The sequence below is a fragment of the Dipodomys merriami genome, unplaced genomic scaffold (genome assembly GCF_024711535.1).
Source record: "Dipodomys merriami isolate MVZ:Mamm:240054 unplaced genomic scaffold, mDipMer1.0.p SCAF_1, whole genome shotgun sequence".
Classification (NCBI taxonomy): domain Eukaryota; kingdom Metazoa; phylum Chordata; class Mammalia; order Rodentia; family Heteromyidae; genus Dipodomys; species Dipodomys merriami.
Window position 1 is genome coordinate 100,322,698 of NW_027202270.1, and position 23,048 is coordinate 100,345,745.

General features: G+C 34.4%; 1 protein-coding gene across 6 annotated transcripts in view; it reads left to right on the plus strand.

Annotated features, from left to right (window-relative positions):
• Positions 1-23,048, plus strand: part of Akap6 (A-kinase anchoring protein 6) — a 469,667-nt gene that overhangs the window by 407,229 nt on the left and 39,390 nt on the right. For all 6 annotated transcript variants that reach the window (XM_070026462.1, XM_070026459.1, XM_070026473.1 and 3 more), the window contains one exon: positions 10,261-10,476. In XM_070026462.1, the coding sequence (XP_069882563.1) occupies positions 10,261-10,476 (216 nt within the window). The remainder of the gene's footprint in view (positions 1-10,260; positions 10,477-23,048) is intronic.

Here is a 23,048-nt window from a genome sequence, read left to right on the forward strand (position 1 = left end):
GATAATTAATTTAAATATTTGGGCTTAAATATTTAGATATTTTGGATAATTACTCCTTTACAATTCCTAAATGCAAATCTGTACTTGTAACATTTGAACACAGCATATAGTTAAGAATAGAAATATCAGAACCCAAGGAGTTGCTGACCTCTTGCTAGAAATGTTAATAATCATTTTCCTAGTGATTATTTTCTATGTTTGTTCAATCTCTGTTATTTTTCTAATTTACATCTTTCTCAGCAAAGAGAATATATCTACTGTCCACTAGAATATGAGGTCTGTGAAAGAAGTTTTTTTCAAACATTTAAAATAGTGCCCTTATATAATTGGTATATATGTCCAATAATGATTTGCATTTTTCTGACTATGCTATCATAAATATCCTGGATGTAACTCTTGCATAATTACTAATTCTTCTGTATATGGAGTATTTGAATGCCTAAAGATGGGTAAAAGATTGTATATCTGAAAGGCGTGGAGTCTGTTGCCTCTCTTGGAAACAATAAACCTATGGCTGTAGCCACTTCTGGTTCAGAGTGTAGATATCTTGTAAAAGACATCAGCTTTTTTTCAGGTTTTAAATTGTATTTATTTTAAAAAGTATTTATACTGTTTTATTATCTTAAGTAATTGTACAAAGGGGTTCAACTTAACATGTTGTTTATGAGAACAATGCATTTGATCAGTATCAGCCCTCCCATCATTCTTTTTAACCTCTCCTAACCTACCTATCCTCCAAGTCACCTGGCTTCATTTCACATACCTTTGTTGAATGCTATGACTGTATTTACCCTGCTTCAGCTATCTTATACAAAAAACAACTTAGTATAGTGATTTTGTGAATCAGCTTTGGAATCAAGCTTCCTGTTTTAAAATCTTACATTTGCTCCTTATTAGTTTTATTGGCTTTGTGAGTTTCTTAACATCATTATACTTGCATTTACTCATATATAAAATAGATGGTGGTCCATATCTATCTATCTATCTATCTATCTATCTATCTATCTATCTATCTATCTATCCTACCGTGTTTCTATAAGGATTAAGTTAATCCATACATATAAAAGTCCATATCCAAAAATTTAAGAACACATAAATATGCATAAAATGCTAGTCATCAATATAACTAATCAATAATCATGTATCAGGAGATTAGTGGTATTAATGAAAATAACTTTTTACTTAGAAGAGTATTTTCAAGGTCCTTATAAAGGGTATATAAGTGCTTCCTTTCTATTGTTATCTTTAAGTAGTTGTTCAAAGGACTTGCCATATATTACTAAATAATATTTCATTGTATAAATATGTATAACATGTTACGTTTTGTTTATTCACTCATAAATCAATGGGTATTTGGGCTGTTTTTGGTTTGGGATATTATGAACAAGGTTGTAGTGAATATGCAGGTTTTTGTCTGGTCATAAATATGCACCTCCAAGTGAAGTTACAACAATGCAATTCAACTTTTTGATGAAACGCCATGCAGTTTTCTAAAGTGACCAACATTTTACAACTTCACCAGCAACATATGAAAATTCCAGTTTTTCTACATCATTGCCAAAACTGTCTTTCTTATTTTAGATGTCTTGGGAGAGTGAAATGATATATAATTGAGGTCTAGATTTCCATTTTCCTGGTGGCCAGTGATAGTGATTGGTTTTTTTATTGACCATTTTTATGTCATCTTTGGAGACTTGTCCACTTAAAAATTGAGTTTCTTGCTGTGGCTCAAGTGGTAGAGCACTTGCCTTGAGCTGAGGAGCTCAGGGACAGTGCCAAAGCCCCATAACTGACAAAAAATAGAAAAGGAAAAGAAAAGAGAAAAAAATGAGTTTCTTGTCTTTACATTTTAAGAGTTTAAAAATATACTTTGAATACAAGTCTTTTATTAGAGATATAATTTGAAGTTATTTTCTTCCATTTTGTGGATTGTCCTGTCACTTTTTGATGGCATAGTTTAAAAATGCAAAAATTTAAAGAAATCCAAAAATTTCTTGTGCATTTAAGAAGTAAAGTCATTTTACTTTTGATGATCATCTTACATTTTATTAACTCAAAGTTGATGAACATTTACTCCTGTGTTTCTTCTAAGGTTTATATAAGTTTAGCTCTTTAGTTCTGAGATCAATTTTAAATTAATTTTGCATATGGTATGAGACAGAGGTCCAATTCATTCTTTTATGTGTGAATACCTAGTTGTCTTAATTAACACTGTTCCCTGTAGAAACTATTCGTTCTTGATTTAATTATAGTAAGATATTTTATATTTTATTTATTTTATTAATAAGCCTCCAATTTTAAGCATTCTTAACCATGAAATAAGCCTTTTGACATAAATTAGTATTACTTTATAAACCTATCTTATCTATCTAATATAGAACAGTATATTTTGTTTTTACATCTGAACCTACTATTATATGTTGATACCTGTTTAGACAAACTTTATCTTAACATCCTATCTCTAAAGTAACTGCCCTGCTACTTTCTTTTATGTCCTTATGTTTTACTGCATTGCTCTTGTCACTGATCTTATTTTTTATGGGTTGGTGTGGGTTTTGAACTCAGACCTGATTGCTGTCCCTGAGCTTTTTTGCTCACAACTAGCATTCTACCATTTGAGCCATAGTGCCAACTTTTTTGTAGCTAAACTGAAGATGAGGCTCATGGACTTTCTTGCTCAGGCTGACTTTAAACCATAATCCTTGGGTCTCAGCCTCCTGAGTAGCTAGTATTACAGGTGTGAGCCACCAGCGCCCAGCTGATGTTTCTTTTTTTTTTTTTTTAATTTTATTTGTGAACATACTGTACAGAGGGGTTACAATTACATGGGCAGGATAATGCGTACATTTCTTACCAAGCATTGCAGCCTCCTCCTTTTGTTTACCCTTCACGTCCCTTCCCAGCGTCTCCCCTCCCCCCCAATCCCAATCCTTCTCCTTCCCCCCTATTCCCCCCCCTCCCCCCGCACCGACGTTGTAAAGCTCGTTTTGGACATGACAACTTGTACTTCTCATTGTTGCAACAGGTCCACCTGTATCCTTAAACAACTGGTTTTTCCTGATGTTTCTTATATATTTAGTTATATGTTTAGTTCATTCCCTTTCATCTATACTGATTAATTTGAATGTAAATTTAACAAAAGCTTAAATCTTGTGTAACTTCTGCACTGCTATAGTCCCAACAATGGAAATAGTTGAGCTCATAGAAGATACTCAGTAAGTACATTAAAATGCTGGTTATATGGATGTATAGGTGGATGGATGAATGGAATTTAATAATTATCATCATACTCCACTTCATCTTTCATGAAAATGTTATGAAAATTTCTGGTGGCTTGACCTTTTCTTCTCTATAGCATCTATCCTCCCTTCACTCTATCTTTTCCATCTTTAGCAACTTTTCCAAACTAGTTCTAGTTCTATGATTCCTAATGTATCTGCTTTAGCTAGTAGTAATCTTTTTTGTTTCCCAAGTCAGCACATTTATTCCTTTGCCTTATTTAAACCCTACAACATCTTAATGAGTTATGTTTCTCACTTTGAGGAATGAATATGTTTTTCCAGACAGATCACAAGCTTCTAAATTTAATACAGGGGCTGGGGGTTTAACCCAGCCGAAGGGCACCCGCAAGGCCCTGGGTTCAGTCCTCAGCCCTGGAAAAAAAAAAGATAATACATATTATTGTAAGCCTCTTGTCCAGCAAAACAAATCCTCTAATAAAATACAATGCATGATACATAATTGATACCCAAGAGATCTTATTGATACAAGGAATATAATTCATATGATTTTGCCAATTTTGCCCTCTCCACAATGATTATCAGGATGCAATCAGTCAAAATCATCTTCTGAAGAATAATAAAAGTAACAATAGAGCTTCTTATTTTTCCCTTTATCTATATTCTTCTTTTACCATAGCTGCAGTTACTAACATTATCTGCAGTTGATACCTTTACTTTAAAATTAATGATTATTGTATTCTAGTAAAAACACTTTCTAATTTCATCCAGACTTCTATAGAGGAGATTTCTATTTAATTTAGCACAATGTCATAGGTGTTAAAAACATTATTTAGTATATGATATTTCATAAAAGGAGAAAACCCCTAAATATTGGATGAAAACAGTCTTAACACAAGTGGTCTGTCATTTGTTTGATTATGGTTTTGTTTTATTTAAGACATTGTCTTGCTATATAGCCTAGCCTACCTCAACCTCAGGATCCTCCTTCCTCAGCTTCCCAAGTACTAGGATTATAGTTTTCTCATCACATCTAGCCATATCAGTGTTCTTGATAATTATGTAGAACATTATGGAGATCATCAAGAAAATATTGCTAATATTGTGTTAATGTTCCATCATTATAACAAAATAACCTGGATAGTCAAAAGAAAAAGTTTAAAAGAAAAGGGTTATTTTGACTCAGTCCATGACTGGATGACCTTGTTGCTTTGAGACTTTATCAATATAACACATAATGATGGGGGTTTCTGGTGGAGCAAAAAAAAAAAGTCTTACTATGTAACCCAAGCGGGCCTTAAAGTCAATGGAATTCTTGGATTAGTCTCCCAAGTAGCTTGAAATACAAGCATGCACTACTGTACTTGGGCAGCATTGGTAGTTTTTTTTTTTTTTATAGTGAACATACTGTACAGAGGGGTTACAATTACATGGGCAAGATAATGAGTACATTTCTTATCAAGCATTGTAGCCTCCTCCTTTGTTTACCCTTCTCATCCCTTCCCAGCCTCCCCCCGGTCCTCCACCCAATCCCCCCCCACACACACCAAAGTTGTAAAGTTTCAACATGACAACTTGTACTTCTCATTGTTGCAACGGGTCCACCTGTATCCTTATTTAAACGACATGTTTAGTTTTAACAACGATCTGGTAATTCTGCTTGACCTAGAGACACCACTCTATGGACTTCTGCTCCAGAAAATCTGCCCACATGTAGTGGACAACAACTGCACACTTCATTAAATTAAAATAATAAAACACAGTAAGAGAAAAAACTAAAAACATGCACAGAAATATAGGAAATTATTACAGGTAGATAAAGCTGACCTCTTCACACTATTTAAACTAGAAAACCTCACCTTTCTGTTATTCTCTCAGAGTGTTTCTGTACCCACTCTAGATTGAAGGCAGGTACACATTACATACTTAGATTGCACCTGCATTGTACTCAGCACACCAAATTCATACTCAACAAGTATTGTTAAACAGTTCATCTGTTAGAGGAACTGTTGCCTGTATGAATTGAATGCCTTTTAGTTTCTAAAGAGTTTAATAGATCATCTGAAGCCCTATCACTTTGTTCATATTGATTTCCCTGATGATGTTAAATTGACATGTTGAATAAAAGAGATATTTGATGAGAAATTAATTGCTTTGGATTCTAAGTTAGATTAGCTTCTCTGTTTTTCTGTTTATATACTCAGTTGTGGTGGTTTTGAAATATTTTTTTCTCATTTGTCTTTACTTGGTTCTCCTATTAATTTATTATGTTTGTTCATGGTCTAATTATAGTGGTTCTTTTATGTAAGTTTACATCGTTTTGTGAAGTAAATAACAGTTTTATAATGACAAGTATATGTGCATACAAATGAGTACAAACCTTTAAGATAAGATATTTGCATCTAAGCACACATTTAACATGTAGAAAAAAATAAGATACAAACATTGAAAATATTACCTTCAGTGGTTAAAAAAAAAAGTGAATGAAGCCAGTAGCAAGAATGATTTTATTCAGTAAAATGCATGATTTAAACATTTGAAAAAATTGACTGAGGAAGTCAAGACATAAACCAATCCATCCAAATGGTCCTAAAATCTTGTGAAATACCGTTATGGTTTAAAATCAGATTGACTGCTAATGTATGTAAAAGGAACACAACCATTAAGTCAGCAACTCTCTTATACTGTGACCCAAGATAAATGTGTTTAGTGCATTGTAATTTGATCATTGTAAAGAAAAAAATAGACTTTAAAATTTTTACTTTTCTGATACTTTTGTACAAATCTGTCTTTTTTAAACATGAGGAAAAATAAGTCATTAAAAGTTTGAAAGTAGCACATAGCAAACTTTATGCCAATAATTATGTTGGAGGTGATGCTAAGATATATCTTTCATACTAACAGAGATAGCTTTGCAAAAGAAAAACTGTGAAATGATTAGGTTATCTAAATATAGCACTTGGAATCCCTTTCTTCACATACTAGTAAGTATTCTTTTGTTCCGTTCTAAATTTCCTTTGTCTCTTCTTGTTTTATAGTTTCAGAGAAGGCAATATAAATATGCATGGGATCAATAAAGATATTGCATAATGGGCTGAGGATGTAGCTTAGTGGTAGAGTGCTTGCCTAACATGCATGAAGCCATGGGTTTGATTCTTCAGTACCACATAAATAGAAAAAGCCGGAAGTGGCACTGTGGCTCAAGTGGTAGAGTGCTGGCCTTGAGCAAAAGAAGCTCAGGGACAGTGCCCAGGCCCTGAGGTCAAGCCCAAGGACTGGCAAAAAATAAAAAAGATTGCATATTAGGAAAATGTTTCAATGTGAGCATAATGAAAAACATTTTCGACTTTTTAAAAATGTCCTATCTCCTTTCCAGCTTATTCTTTTAAGTTTCTGGACACACTGTTCTAAGCTACTTGCTTCTTTTTAACTTACTATTCTTATATCCTTATACCCTTTTATCCTTATAACGATTATCAACTGTCTTGCATTATCTGATTCTCACCATTTTCTTAAAGATTTGTTCAGCTCTCCTAGTAGCAACTTACTCGTATGCTAATTAGCTTCTCTATCTGCATTATACGTACTACTATATATATTTATCTCACTTACCTCCAGAAGGCTCTCAGCTATTTGAAGGAAGGAGCAGTAACTTGCTCACATTTGAAAGGCCTCCATTCCTAAAAGAGTGCCTAGCAAATTGAAGGTACATAGGTGAGCTGGTTAAGGAGGAATGAATCTGACTGATTTCTGTCTTTCTTAGCTTAGCTTGGTTTCTACTAAGTTATTACTTAACTTGTGTTTCTGTTTAAAAGTACATTTCTCTGAAATCTAAGCTGAAAACAACAGGTTACAGTAATCACTTGTTCCTTTTTAGTTATATTTAACATTTTTCTGTGCATAATCATGGAAATAATATAAACTAGCTAGTCTAAAAAACATTGCCAGCAAATCCACTGATTTTATTTAATATGTGTGTGATTATAAATAAATATGTATATTTTATTGGTTGTCAAGGAAACAAATTTGTATGGAAGAATTTTATTTTTTATCAATTACCTCTCTAGATATAAAAGAGTACTGAAACACATCTTGACCATGCATAATTGCCTGTTTTTCTCTTTGTAAGAGTGCACGTATAAGATAAATTATTAACTTAAAATGTATAATGAGTCTTAGATACTTAAAATGAGAAAAAATGGAGCATTTCAAGACCCCCCAAATCAGATACTGAATGTTAACAGTAACTGCTTCCCACCTCCCCCAGGACTGGAGATTGAACTGCGAGTCTCACACTTGCTAGGTGGGTGCTCTGCACTTGTGTCACTCTATAGCCGCTATTTCCATTGGTTATTTTCCAGGTAGACTTTCACTTTGTGGCTAGACCAGCCTAGGCTGTGATCTTCCTCTTTGTGTTTCACTGGGAGTAGATGTGAGGCACACATGCCACTATACATGCCACTATGCCAGCCACCGATCTTTTCCTGTTACCTGGGATAACAGGTGCATACCATCTGGTTGAGATAGACTCTCTAGAAATCCTTTGTGCCTAGAGTTAGCATCAAACCATGACCCCTCAGTCTCCACTATCCAAGTAGCAAGGATGAAAGGCTTGAGCCACTGTGGCTCCTGCTGCTTTTATATTTTTTAAACACATTCTTCTTGGCTCATTTTCATTAAGGTAGAGGGTAGGAATCATCTGGTTACTTAGTGTACACTTAGTTCAATCCATTGTGGTTTTCCTTCAGCTAAAAACGTTGACATTTTTGGCTTGAAAAATGCAGGTATTTCAGTTAACTTCAAAGAGAGGTTTGCAAAATCCAGTTCCATGACACAAAACATATATTCTTTTTCTAACTGTGTATGTGTGTGTGTGTGCACACACATGTGTGTGTGTGGGGGGGGTGGGTGTGTGCATGCACACACCCACACGCACCAATCCTGGGGCTTGAATTTAGGGCCTGAGTGGTGTACTTTAGCTTTTTTGCTCAGAGATGGCACTCTACAACTTGAGCCATAGTTCCACTTCCAGCTATGTGGTGGTTAATTGGAGACAAGAGTCTCACAGACTTTAATTTCCTGCCTGAATTTGAACTGCCATCCTTGACCTCCTGAGTAGCTAGGAATATAGGCATGAGAGATGGGCATCTGGCTTAACCTGCTACTTTTAACAAATTAATAACAAAACAAGAGCCCAAGTCTTCATTATGCACATTAGTAGGGCTCATTTGAACAATGGAGCTGGGAACAGTGCTAGTTACTTTAGTAGGCCCTCAAGTTTATCTTTAAATATCTAGGAGTCTCTTCTCATTCAGCACTGAACTACCAAATGGTATCTGTAAAGAAATTTGTCAGACCTGGTGGCTATTCAAGCAGTTATATAGGAAAATAGCAATGAACACGGGGAAAATAAATAAGGATATGTTCTGGAAACATAACTGAAACTACTGCATTGGTAAAGATTGAATAATAAAATTTCTAGTCATATTTTGCCATAAATAGAGGTTTAGGAGTTTGTCATTCACCTTATTTAAAATTCAGAAATATTAAAGGTACAGGGTTCTCTCATTACAGAAATAATAGAATTCCAGCTATTACTGAGTTAGGGTCATTTAAATGGCCATAGCATGCATTATATCAATAAGTGGAACATCTGTATGAAATGTCCACCTGCTGATCTACTACCCCACTCCATGCATATTTCAATGAGCTGCACTTAATCATTTTAAGACTCCTACTAATGAAGCCTTATCTAGATTTACATTTTAAGCACAAATACTTTCAGGCATTAAAACTCTCACACTAAATGAAATTGCATTGTCTTGTTTACCCTTGTTGATTAATAAGCAATCTGTTAACTGTTAGAACAGTCCAATTGTGGCAATAGAAGGAGATTAGTAATTCAGTGATGTTTGTGGATATAATCATCATTTCTCCTGAAGGCTTTAAATTAGAATATCACTTACACACTATCCGTAGGCAAAGAAAGGATATAATATTTTTAGACATGTGTACCCACTATTTTGCTTGAATTGTTCAGCTTAGGGTCACTGCAGCAATACAAATGCTTCTGGGGGCAAAATGTTATTTTGATGCATGCATATCCTTCTTAAATAGTGTGGATGTTTATTAGGAGAAACACAGCAACCAACAAATAGTGTAGTAATAATCCAGTATCTTAATTTCTGTTTCCAGAGCATTATTGCTTTGTTAATCAAGCTTTGGAAGAGAAATATTGCTTATCTTTTTTCAGATAATAGATTTTATATATAAAGATTCGTTGCAAGCTTATTTATTCTCAGCCAATAGAGTAGTGAACTTTTTGCCTCCAAAGAATCTAGGGATGCATTTAAAACATTTCCATTTTCTTTTAGAGGATCATTCCATCTTTTGTGTTTCCTTTGCCCTTGAACTAAAACATGCCAGTCTGTTTATTTGGCATTCATATGACCTAAATGGTTTATTTTATTAGATTAGAAACTGTTAATTATATATATATGTATGTATATATATATATATATATATGTCAAGATGGAACACTACATGTCACAGAAAAATGTCAGTTATAAAAGGGAAGACAAAGCCAGTTGCTAGTGGCTTCTAGCTGCTCAGAAGGCTGAGATCTGATTGTCTTAGTTTGAAGCCAGCCAGGCAGTAAAGACCTGGGAGCTTATTATCACCAATGAACCACCAAATAGCCAGAAATGGAGCTGTAGCTCAAGTGGTAAAGCATTAGTCTTGAGTAAAAAAAAAAAGTTAGGAACAGCACCCAGGCCCTGAATACAAGCCCCAGGATCAGCACCAAAAAAAATGGGGAGAAAGAGGAAAAGAGATAAATTTGCTAGCACTAGTTGGCTGTATATATGCCTCTTGGTTGATGGAGACTTCGTAACCCTTTTTCTTGTCCTATTGTTTGAAACGGAGTCCATCATCTCAATTTTGTTATGGTGAAAGAGAGTATTTCATGTCTTCAAAAACTCTGCCCTATAAAAACTCATAAATCGGTCTTTCTGTGTTGCAGTCCCTCTGTCGTGAAATCAAGCAGCGACGTCGAGGAGTGGCTTCAATTCTGCGATTGTGCCAGCATCTTTTGGATGACCGGGACACCTGTAATCTAAATGCAGACCACCAGCCCATGCAGCTGATCATTGTAAATCTCGAAAGAAGGTGGGAAGCCATTGTCATGCAAGCTGTCCAGTGGCAAACACGACTGCAAAAGAAGATGGGAAAGGAATCTGTGAGTGTTATTTTTATAGCATAGTAGTCTCATTTCTTTTCAGACAAAAAAAATATTTGTAATATGTGATCATCTTACAAATGGCTTTGCTAAATAATGGGTTAGGTAGCCATTAAATAAAACTATTTGCCATAGCATGAAGTTATTAACCTTGCTAAGATGCATCTTGGTGTGTCATGTTGTCTTTTAACCAAAATCACTTCGAGATTTTGCTTAACCTTATCATCAAAACTATGAATTCTTTCAGTCATTTTTTGCACCAACATTAATCATGAAATACCCCATGAATGTTTCTTCCAGGAAATAGCTTGAAACTCTTAAAGTGAAAAAAAAATGTATTCACTTTATAGATAATGCAATGAGATATTATATATTGTTTAGCTTTCCTTACATTACATGAACAAACATCAACTACTTGTATACTAATCTTCCTGCATGAAGCAACTTCTGATAGATTACTGAAAACAGCGCATTTCTTCTTATAGTCTTATTGAGTGCTACAACAGTGGGACTTGTGATTACTTAGGGTTTTTCAGATTGGGTAGAGATTCAAATAGTTGCTCAATAAAAAACAAGTATAAGACTAGAAAATGTTGATTGCAATAAAGAATACTTGTTTGTTCTTAAAGCTATATGAACTGCTTTCCCCAAATGATCTTAATGTCAGTGTTAGTCGAGGGGTCAAGGTTCATATTTAACTTACATAAATGAAACACATATACACTGAGGACTTAAAACAGAATGACACACTAAGCTTTCTTGTTCTTTTATATTTCTAACCATGTTGTGTCTAAGGAGTGATTTTCTCAATGGTTCTATTGAATTGTTCTGAGTTGAAATGGTTAAATTTCTTAAGAAGACTTTAAAGTTATTACCAGTCATCAGTGTCTACATAACTGGATATCTTTTTTTAAATGACCTGTTTGTTGTGAAGCTCTTCATCTGGCTTTGAATGTTCAGAGAGTGAGAAGTGGTTATTATTTTTTCCTATACTTTTAAGCTTCTAAGTACAGTAAGAGTCTTAGAATTTAGGGGAAAAAAAACAGTTGTAGGAATAGTTCTAATACTTTGGAAAATTCAGATTTGTGTGGAGGAGAAAAAGCTGATTTTCTTTCAAGATTTATTTGAGAGACCCAGGGTTGTTGCACTGAGTCTCTGAAAACAAGATGTAGACATTATCATCTTTCTATTGAAAAGGAAATTTTGTGTGTGTTTGCCACTCATGGGGCTTGAACTCGGGGCCTGGGCACTGTCCCTGGGGTCAAGGTTAGTGTTCTACCACTTTGAAACCCAATGCCATTTCTTGCTCTTTGGTAGTTAAATGGAGATAAGAATATCACAGACTTTCCTGTCTAGGCTGACTTCAAACCATAATCCTCAGCATTCAGCCTCCTGAGTAGCTAGGATTACAGATGTGAGATACTAATGCCCAGCAAAGATCTGCAACTTTTCTTCTTCCCTCCTTCCTTCCTTCCCTCCTTCCTTCCTTCCCTCCTTCCTTCCTTCCCTCCCTCCCTCCCTCCCTCCCTCCTTCCCTCCCTCCTTCCCTCCCTCCTTCCTCCCTCCTTTCCTTTCTTTCTTTCTTTCTTTCTTTCTTTCTTTCTTTCTTTCTTTCTTTCTTTCTTTCTTTCTTTCTTTCTTTCTTTCTTTCTTTCTTTCTTTCTTTCTTTCTTTCTTTCTTTCTTTCCTTTTTTTGGCCTGAGACTGCAACTTGAACTTAGTACGTAACATTTTATCTCATTGGCTGGAGTGCTACTAGCAGAGCCATGGGTCCAACCTTGGTAAAGGAAACTTTCAGTTTTGGGAAAACAAATTGTAAAGTGCTTAAGCTAATACATAGAGGTAGACAGAAAATGCAGAGAAACGTCTTCTCTGTCCTTTCAATTGTCTGCTGAAGAGATAGATTATTTGGAATGATAAAAGTAAGCAGCAAGGAAGGAAGAGGTTGGAATAGAGCATAGACTAATGTTAACAATAAAGTAGGCGCAGGGTACATCCTTCACATGCCAATGTTTCTTGCTTTTTGAGTTGGTTAGATGGAGAGCAAAAATTTTTGGCTTGTTTAAGGGCTGACAAGTATTCACCAATGCAGGCGGCTGCCTTTGTAGAAAATAAAATGCTTTAAAGTGGTTTGTTTACTTGTGCATCGCATGTCTTTGTCCCTCTTTCATTATCTGCTTGTGCATAAGGGCTTCCATGGCTATAACTCCAGGGCTTGCATACATACATCTATATCTATTTATTTATCTATCTATCTATATATATATATGTATATATATATATATACATGGTATTTGATAGATACTTATGAATGAAGGAATATGTGATTTTGATTAATAAATTAGTTTCATTCAGATATTTGGTAAATTAGTGTACATGTGCATATGTGTGTATATAAATAATCATTTGGAATGGTAAGGTATCAAATCTTCATTGCCATATACATTTGTTGTGACTTTTTCATGTTCTCATAAATGTGGATCTGAGAATTATTGTATTTCTATAAAATTCTTTAACCTTCATAAGACTATCAAGATAACCTTTAACCATTTTTATCTGATAAGACTTCTCTAGATACCTAGATCCATTTTTTCAAGCTAACTGCTACGTTTGGCATGGTATTTAGGAAGTCCCCAGTGGCTAACATTCCTACCAGACAGAGGGACAGAAAAGAAAAGGGATTCCAGAGACATGCAGAGATTCTCTCATGTCTTTAGCAGATGCAACTACCTGAAAGGATTAGAGGGAACAGTGTATGGAGATTCTACAGGGCTAGTAATGGTCCCCATTCCTTTCTGTCAGGAGAAATCGTCATTCACAGTAAATTTGCTAGAATACTAAGAAGAGTTTTGTTTCAACAATAGAGCAAAAGTAGGCTAAATGCTGCTCTTCACTTACCCAAAAAGCATAAAAGCAGGGCCTGAAAGTATCGTACGGTTGCAAACCAACTTAAATGTATATGAGGACAAAGCCCAAGAATACAAGGAATTCAAGTACTAGTATCCAGCAAGATAAAATTTATAGTGACTGCCAATGAATCAAGAGCTAACTGGCATATGAAAACAAGAGGAAAAATTAGCTGGTGAAAAGAAAGTATCAATATTATAGATTATAGAAACTGATAGTCCAGATATTCAATATATCCATAGAAATATATTGGAAATATTGAGTAGAAATATTTAGGAGATCTATATCAAATAAAATTTCTACAGATTAAAACTACAAGTTTTGAAATGAAAAAAATATACTGGATCAGGTTAACAACAATTCAAGAATAATTCATAAAACTGAAAATAAAGCAATAGCAACTCTCCAAAATGAAACAGAAAGAAAAAAGACAAAACAGGGCTAGTAAGTTGGCTCAGTGGTAGAATGCTTGCCTTACATGCATGAGGTCCTGGGTTTGATTCCTCAGCACCACATAAGCAGAAAAAAAACAGAAGTGGTGCTGTGGCTCAAGTGGTAGACCACTAGCTTTGAGTTCAAGAGCTCAGGGACAGCACCCAGGCCCAGAGCTCAGGTACCATGACTGACCAAAAAAAAGAAAAAACCAAATAAAAACAGAGCATCAGTAGCTGTTAGATAATTTCAACAGCATGATGTATATGTAATTACAAGACATAAAACAAACAAGAAGGAATAACCAATTTTGAAGAAATATGGCTAATTCTTTCAAATTTGGTGAAAACTAAATTCACAGATCCAAGCAACTCAACAAACCTTAAGCACTGTAAACATTAAAAAATACACCTAATTAAGGTAATACTCAAATTGATTAAAACCAGTGATAACAGAATATCTTCAAGGTATCTGGAGGAGAATGTCTTATGTATTATCTACAGAAGACAAAAAATAATTATAGCAGATTTATGACTTACAACTACTGTAAGTCATAAAATAATAAAGAATTATCTTTAAAATGTTGGAAGAAAATAACAGAATATCATACAAAGAGAGAATATCATTCAAAAACTAAGAGAAAATAGTTTTTAAATATAAAAAACTGAAGATATTCATAGCTAGCATACCTGTACTATAGGTAATGTAAAGAAAAAGCCATCAGGGGCTGGGAAGGTGGCTCAGTGGTAGAGTGCTTGCTTTGCATGCATGAGGCCCTGGGTTCCTTGGCATGACATAAGCAAAAAAAGCTGGAAGTGGTGCTGTTGTTCAAGTGGTAGAGCGCTAGCCTTGAGCTAAAATGCTGAGGGACAGTGCCCAGGCCCAGAGTTCAGGCCCCCCAACAGACAAAAGAAAAGAAAAGAAAAGAAAAGGCCATCAAAAAAAGATAATTCAGAAAGAAACTTAGATACCCACAATGGAATAAATAACACTGGAAATGGTAATGGTAACTCTTTGAGTAAACAAATACCTTTCCATATTATTTAAATATTTTAAATGCTAATAGGCTTTTTAAATAGAGATTAAAACCATGTATTGTAGGAATTACTGCATGTAAGATTAAAATATACAATATTACAAAGGCCAAGAATCAAGAAATGGTAGTATGCATTGAATAGTTTTTATTTTATGGAAGGTAATATAACATCCTTTAAAGGTAGACTGTAATAAGATAAAATGTTTACTATAATCTTTTCAACTATAGATGGTGGAACAAGAAAGGAAATGAAGAATCATTTTAAAAATTTCTTAATCCAAATAAGAAGAAAAGAAATATACAACAAAGATAGTAGGCTCTTTTTAAAAATCAAAATGAATGATAAATTATTTTATATGATTTCCATTTAACTATCTATTAAGTAGAAATGGACTAAAATGACTGATTAACAGAAAGTAACAGTCATACTGAATAAAAAACAAAGTTCAACTGTATGCTACCACTCAGAAACCCAAGTGAAATAGAAACACATTAGGTGGAAAGTCAAAGGCTGGAAATTTTTATATAACACTTAGACTGACCAAAACAGAGTTGAAATGGATATTTTATATTAAGCAGACTTTATTTCAGAGCAAGGAATATAAAAAATGTAAAGAAAGACATAACTAGTTTTTGATATTATTTTGGTAGTACTAGGGATTAAGTTCAGCTTCTTATGCTTGCCATAACAGAGCTCTACTACTTGAGACACACTCCTAGGCCTTTTACTTTTTTTAGTTTGTTTCCTGATAGGTTCTTGAGATCTTTGCCCCTACATGCCTTAAACTGTGGCCCCATTACTTTCACTTCCTGAGTAGCTGGGCACACTCTTAACCAAAGAAAAACATTTTATTTTAATGATAAATATTTCAATTAATCAAGAGAATATAACATTATTAAATTCATAAAATAGCTTAAAAGACACCAAACAAAACTTCTACTACACTGAAGAGACAAGAAAACCAGTTTTGAGTAAGGATGCTAAACTGTGTATCAATAATTAATAGACAATAAATCAGTAAGAATATCCAAACTAACTTGACCATTGATATTTTTTATTTAGCATTTTTATTAACACATACTATTTGTACTGAGGGGTTTCATTGTGATATTTCTATACATGCATATATTTTACTGTGATCAAATTTACTCCCTTTGCTTGATGCTTCTTATTGACTCCTTGGTTACTACAATTTTAATAGGGTTCTTTTTTTTTATTTCATTGTTCTTTTTTTATGCTCTTCATGCTGGAAATGGAAGGCTTTTTTCTATTGTGAAAATACTGTACAGAGGGGTTACAATTACATGGGCAAGGTAATGAGTACATTTCTTATCAAGCATTGTTGCCTCCTCCTTTGTTTCCCTTTCCTATCCCTTCTCATCTCCTCCCCCCAAAACCTTATCCCCTCCACCCCCCAACCCCTCTCACCCCCTCCCCCGTCAAAGTTGTAAAGTTCGTTTTTCAACATAACGACTTGTACACCTCATTGTTGCAATGGGTCCACCTGTATCCTTATTTAAATGATTTGTTTTTTCCCTTCCCCTCCACAAATTATACCAACATCAAATACAGTGAAAGCAGGGCTTATACCATGGAGGAGGGACATACAAAGCAACATAAAAATCATCTTATAAATATGTTAGAAACAATCACATGAAAGAAAAAAACATTTGAATACTTAACTTGGGGTTTGGAAATGAAAGTCTTAACATGGCACCTCTTATCTGTAGCTTTAAGTTGAGAGATTTATATGGTGATCTCATCTAGTAGCTCCTAACCCTTAAACAGTGGTTTTAGATGGGTAACCTATGAGAGGCCTACTGAAAATCCAGGTAACTTTTTGGATTGCCTTTGACCAGACAGGACTCCCATTATTCATTTTTACACATTCGTGAAGAGTTCTCAGATTTTTAACATTTCAAAAAAGAAGGCAGATTTCCATAACCCCTCCTATGTCTTCTAACACTGTAACTTAAGCCCACAGTAGGTGTGGTGGGAAGGACACTTGACTACTTTTTCAGTTACTTCCTGGTTTCAATTTCTGAATCTTTTCTTTTAATATTTGTTAAAAATAATGTAATTTCCCCATCTCTTCATCTATTCTGCCTCATTGCCCCCTAAATGACTTTGGTCCCTTTTAACCTTTAAAGACATGTAATTTGAAAGTTAAGAAGCAAAATTATTCACTCTCAAGACTTTATGGTCATTCATAGAAAATGTTACAGAATCTTCAAAAGGATGGTGAAACTATCAAGGAAATTTAACTATGGATACATGATAAATATATAAACACTAATTGCATGTTGTGTACACTTTGACAAGCAAATTAAAATTCAAAAAAATACTATTTATAATATCAAAAAGCCACAAAATTCTTATCTCTGTATCTAAGAATAGATATAAAAAAACTTTTGTGCAAAACTAACAAAAAATTGATGAGTTATTATATAAGAACTAAATAAATAATGATGTATTCATGGATTAGTAGGCCATATTAAGATATTAGTTGTTACTGGATTAATCTAGAGAGTCAGTGTAATCCCAATAAAATTCCCAGTGATTTGGAGTAGTACAAGTATTTAAGCCAATCATAAATATATTTTGGAACTGTGAAGGGTGTACAATAGTCAAAACAATTTTGAAAAGGTTGACCTTTGTTAGAGGACTTAGACTTCCTCACATCAAGATTTCCACAATGTACAATAGTCAAGAGTATATGGCATTGGTGCTAAGGCTATTACATAAATCCCTGCAATAAAATAGATAGATAGGATAGGATAGAGCTACAGATAAGTATGCATTTGATTTTTTTAACAGAGGTACAAAGGGATTTCAAAGCAGAAAGACTAATCTTTCAATAAATGATCCTAAAATGAGTATCCATATATACACATTGATCTTAAAACAAGTGAGTATCCATATATACACATCTGAGCAAAGTGAAAAACAAATCATCGACATAAATGCAAAATATTTTAAAATTAGGAAAATATAAAGTCTTTATGACTATTGGAGAAATGGAAACACCTAATAAAAAACATTGAGGAGTGGTAAATTATTCATCTTGATTATAGTGATGATTGTATGTGTTCATATATTGAAATATACAAAAATTTTCATCATAAATATGTGCAGTTTGTTTTCATGCAGGTTATAACTCAATACCATGAGCATATTTAGATTTTTAATTGCAGAAGTGTTGATAGATTACCTAACAAATGGCCATGATCATTCTTGCGTTCAAGTAAGGAGATTAACATGGCCTTCCTTTTCTGAAAGAAAAATAATAGTAAGAATAACTAACATACAGTATTTAATCTGTATCAGACATTGTTCTAAGTAACTCACTTGTCAAGAGTCATTTAAGACTCTTGGCAACCATATATATATATATATATATATATATATATAATGGTATATATATATAGTATATATATATATATATTTTCCTAACATCAACTTATCTGACCTTTTCTGCTTGTCTCAAACATATACTAATTATTGCAAATAAGGGAAACCATGGGACCTACATTTCTTTGGGCCTGGCTTACTTCACTTAATATAATTTTTTCCAAGTATTTCCATTTCCTAACAAATGGGCAATGTCATTCTTTCTGATGGAGGCATAGAATTCCATTGTGTATATATACCACACTTTCTTGATCTACTGAGGGGCATCTGGGTTGGTTCCATATCTTAGCTATGGTAAATAATACTGCAATAAACATAGTCTGCACAGAAAAATATTAAATCAAAGGAAGTTTTGGCATCTTGTCCAATATTACCTGTTTGTAATTGATCTGGAATATGAGCTTAGGAATTCAGGCTCCAAAGTCAGCATCTTGAATTGCTCTGTTACAATGCCTCTTAAGACAAAATGTTCTCCACTAAACATAGTCTATATGCAACCACCTTTTAAATTATTTATTTATTTTTGTAGTAGTGGGAATTGAGCTCTGATTTTTTTTCCATTCCAGAAAAGTTGTTTTTTGTTTTGTTTTGTTTTGTTTTAATCACTGACCTACTTCCTCAATTCTCACAATTACCTTTGAATCCAAGGAAAGAATAGGCTTTTTTTTTTTTTTCTATTGGTCATGGGTCTTGAACTCTGGGCTTGGGAGCTGTTGCTGAGCTCTTCAGCTCCAGGTGAGCACTCTACCACAGCGCCACTTCCGATTTTCTAGTAGTTAATTGGAGATAAGAGTCTCACAGATTTTCCTGCCTGGGATGGCTTAGAACTTCGATCCTCAGATCTCAGCCTCCTTGAATAGCTAGGATTAAAGGCGTGAGCCAGCAGTGCTTGACTAGGAATAGATTTTATTAATAAAAGTTCACCCAATTGGATTTGGAAATTACATGATTCCACTTTTCCAATATAGTTTAGGAAAATATGGAACAAATTCCTTTATTGTCATCCAATTGCTCCATGAAAATACTTTAATTTACCACATTTAAAGGCACAAGGTAAAACCTTAGAAAGGAGGAGCAAGCAAGCATTTTTTCCTTTCAAAGTATTAGAGTAAATAAAAGAGAGGATCTGGGCTGTTATTCGTACTGGTTAACAACTGATGGCTTATTGGCACTTAAACATTTCCTTTAAGTATATGAAATATCTTATTAAATTCACACATGCTTCACAAAACTCCCAACATCCTTCCAATTTGTCATAAGACTAGTTTTCTAGCAATGATTTGTATATAATACAAATCAAATGTCATCTCAATAAATTCTCTCTACCGTACTGTTTCAGTTTCATATGGAACTATACCCACTGTAAAACCCACAAAATTGCTACTCAGGAGGGTCATATCTGTGAAAAAAGGTTTCTCAGTTAAATTTTTCTCATACTAGCTGTTTTTGCTCTGGCAAAGATCCCTTTAATAAGCCATGTAGTATATTACAAGTGTCAGTGACCAAAACAGCTGTGCATTTTGCTAACCCTATTGGACATGTAATGTATCCTGGTTGTTGAGTCACCATTTTTCTTGTACTACCTAATTTAGAATTTCATAGCAATGAAGATGAACTTATAAGTAACTTGGCTATTAAGCAAGTTACCTAAGGTTATATAGCTAATATGGAGGAAGCTTTGATTCAGAATGTCAAGCTTATAAAAAGGTTTATGGATAAGCTTATGGATAAGCTTATAAAAAGGTTTATGGCTCTCCTTTGTACCTCCTAAGACTATTTTGGTTATACTTCCTATGCTAATGTATTATACCATTACTCTTCTTTTTACAACTGGAAACTGCCTGGGTTTCCTTTTTTAAAGTAAATTCAAGGTGAATCAGCTGGGCATAATGATACCTATCTACAATCCTAACACTCAGAAGGCTGGAGGAGGAACTTGGGCTCAGGAATTAGGACCAGTGTGGGTAACATAGCCTGACCCAGCCTCAACATCAACAGTAAAATAAAAGAGGAGGAAGAGGAAGCTGTAGAGGTGGAAAACTTTTTAGTGAAATGTCAGCACAAGCATTTATAATTAATACACTCTTTTCCATCAGTGGCCAATCCTAAGAATTTGTATATGAAGACTGGAGATAGATGAGTTTTGTTAGGTAACACCATTTTGTCTTTTGGAAATTAATACTTCCTTCATCTATTGGCTTTTAAATAAAAAGTTGATTTAGTAAGAATAAATGCATGCATAGAATTAAGCACTGATATTATTTGGCGAAATTTCAAAACAAACTATGGAAATTAATCTAATACTTCATCTATTGACTTTTAAATAAAAAGTGATTTAGTAAGAATAAATGCATGCATAGAATTAAGTATTGATATTATTTGGAGAAATTTCAAAACAAACTATGGAAAAAATCTTTGGCTTTAAAAATAATAAAATATAAGAGTTTTGAGCAACTGTAATCATGGGGTGAGTTTCAATGAAGACTTCAATTTTCAAAGTTTAGATTTTGCTTTTTTAAAATTTTGTTGTTAAGGTGATGTATAGAGGGGTTACAATTATATATGTAAGGTAGTGAGAACATTTCTTGCTGAACTGGTTACCCCCACCCTCATTTTTCTCCCACTTTCCCTCCCCCAACATCCCCTCAATTTTACAGTTTATTTCCAACATAATGTCTTATGAATATTGCTGTTGCATTGGTTTGCCCCTTGTTCTTCTCACCATTTTGTTGTTCCCCTTCTCTTCCTTAATTCAGATAAACATATATACAATACCCAGGGTACCAAAATCAAATACAGTGATAACAGAGGATAAACCATAGGAAAAAGAAAAGGAAAAAAACACAAAAGAAAGAAGACATCACATAGTACATTAAAAACAACAACAGGGGCTTGGAAGGTGGCTCAGTGGTAGAGTGCTTGTCTTGTATGCAGAGGCCCTGGGCTCAATTCCTCAGCATCACATAAGCAGAAAAGGCTGGAAGTAGCAGTGTGGCTCAAGTGATAGCTAGCCTTGAGCTGAAGGCCCAGAGTTCAGGCCCAAGACTGGCAAACCAAAAACAAAAACAACAACAACAAAATCCCACAAAGAAAAACCTCTTGTTTCCATGTCCTGGAGTTCATTTCACTTAGCATCATTTTATAGGGTCATGTGTAGATGAAAGACCTTGAGGTAAAACAGATATCCTGAAAACATTACATGAAGGAATAGGAGAAACTCTAGGGCTCCTTGGCACAGGCCGAAATTTCATAAAATAAAGACCCAGAAACACAATAAATCAAAGAAAAGTTGGACAAATGGAATTGCATTGAACTGCAGAGCTTTTGCATGGCTAGCAAGATAAATACAAAGCCCACAGATTCAAAGAAGATCTTCTCTAGCCATATAACAGACAAGGGCCTCATATCTAAAATATACTTAGAATTCAAAAAATTAAATCCCCCCAAATCAAATCCTCAAAGAAAAACAACTGCCTGATTAATAAGTGGGCTAAAGACTTAAAGAGAGACTTCTCTGAAGAGGAAATAAGAATGACCAATAGACACATGAAGAAATGCTCAACCTCTCTAGAAAAAAAAATGCAAATCAAAACAACATTGAGATTCCACCTCACCCCCCCCCCCTTAGAATGGCTATAATCAAAAAATCTAATAACAACAGATGCTGGAGGGGATGTGGCCAAAAGACAACTCTCCTGCACTGTTGATTAGAGTGTAAACTTGTTCAACAACTCTGGAAAGCAGTGTGGGGGTTCCTCAAAAGACTCCACATAGAGCTCCCCTATGACCAGCAATCTTACTTCTGGGCATTTATCCAACTATGTTTATAGCAACATTATTTACTATAGCTAAGATATGGAACTAACCAGATGCCCCTCGGTAGATGAATGGATCAAGAAAATGTCACACACACACACACACACACACACACACACACACACACACACACACACACACACACACACACACACACACACACACACACCATATTTCCATTAGAAGAATGACACCACCCCATTAGTAAGGAAATGGAAGGACTTGGAAAAAATCATATTACACACACACACACACACACACACACACACACACACACACACACACACACACACACACACACACACACACACACACCATGTTTCCATTAGAAGAATGACACCACCCCATTAGTAAGGAAATGGAAGGACTTGGAAAAAATCATATTAAGTGAAGTAAGCCAGACCCAAAGAAACATAGATCCCATGGTTTCCCTCATTTGTAATAATTAGGATATGTCTAAGATAATCCTAACAGTTTAGATTTTGAATATGTACTTCATTATATATCATTGTCTATTATTTTTACTTTAAAACTACTTCCAAAATAATAGAATGAGTTCTATGTAAATTCTCTTGAGTTTGCTGTTGGTGTTTTCTTGAATCCAAAGACAAAACTGATGATAAATGTGTGAGGCTTAGTTATAGAAGTACATACAGATTGTTGCAGATGTAAAGTTCTTTGGGTATTGAATAGAATATCCTTTGATTTGGCCATAAACATCCCTGTTCTGGACACATTTAAATCTTTCTAAGTATAACTCTTCTCTTCATGGTTTTCCCAGTTCAGTACTGTAGATATTTGGAGATCTTCAAATCAACATATAAACTAATAATTGAAAGACAGAAGCTTTTTTTTTTAACATTTTCAGAAATGTGGTGAAGACACAGGGATCATTTTCAGAAAATGGAATTCGTTTAGCAGAATGACACATTATGAGATCCCCAGATTCTGTCTTGATTTGCTCCTAGA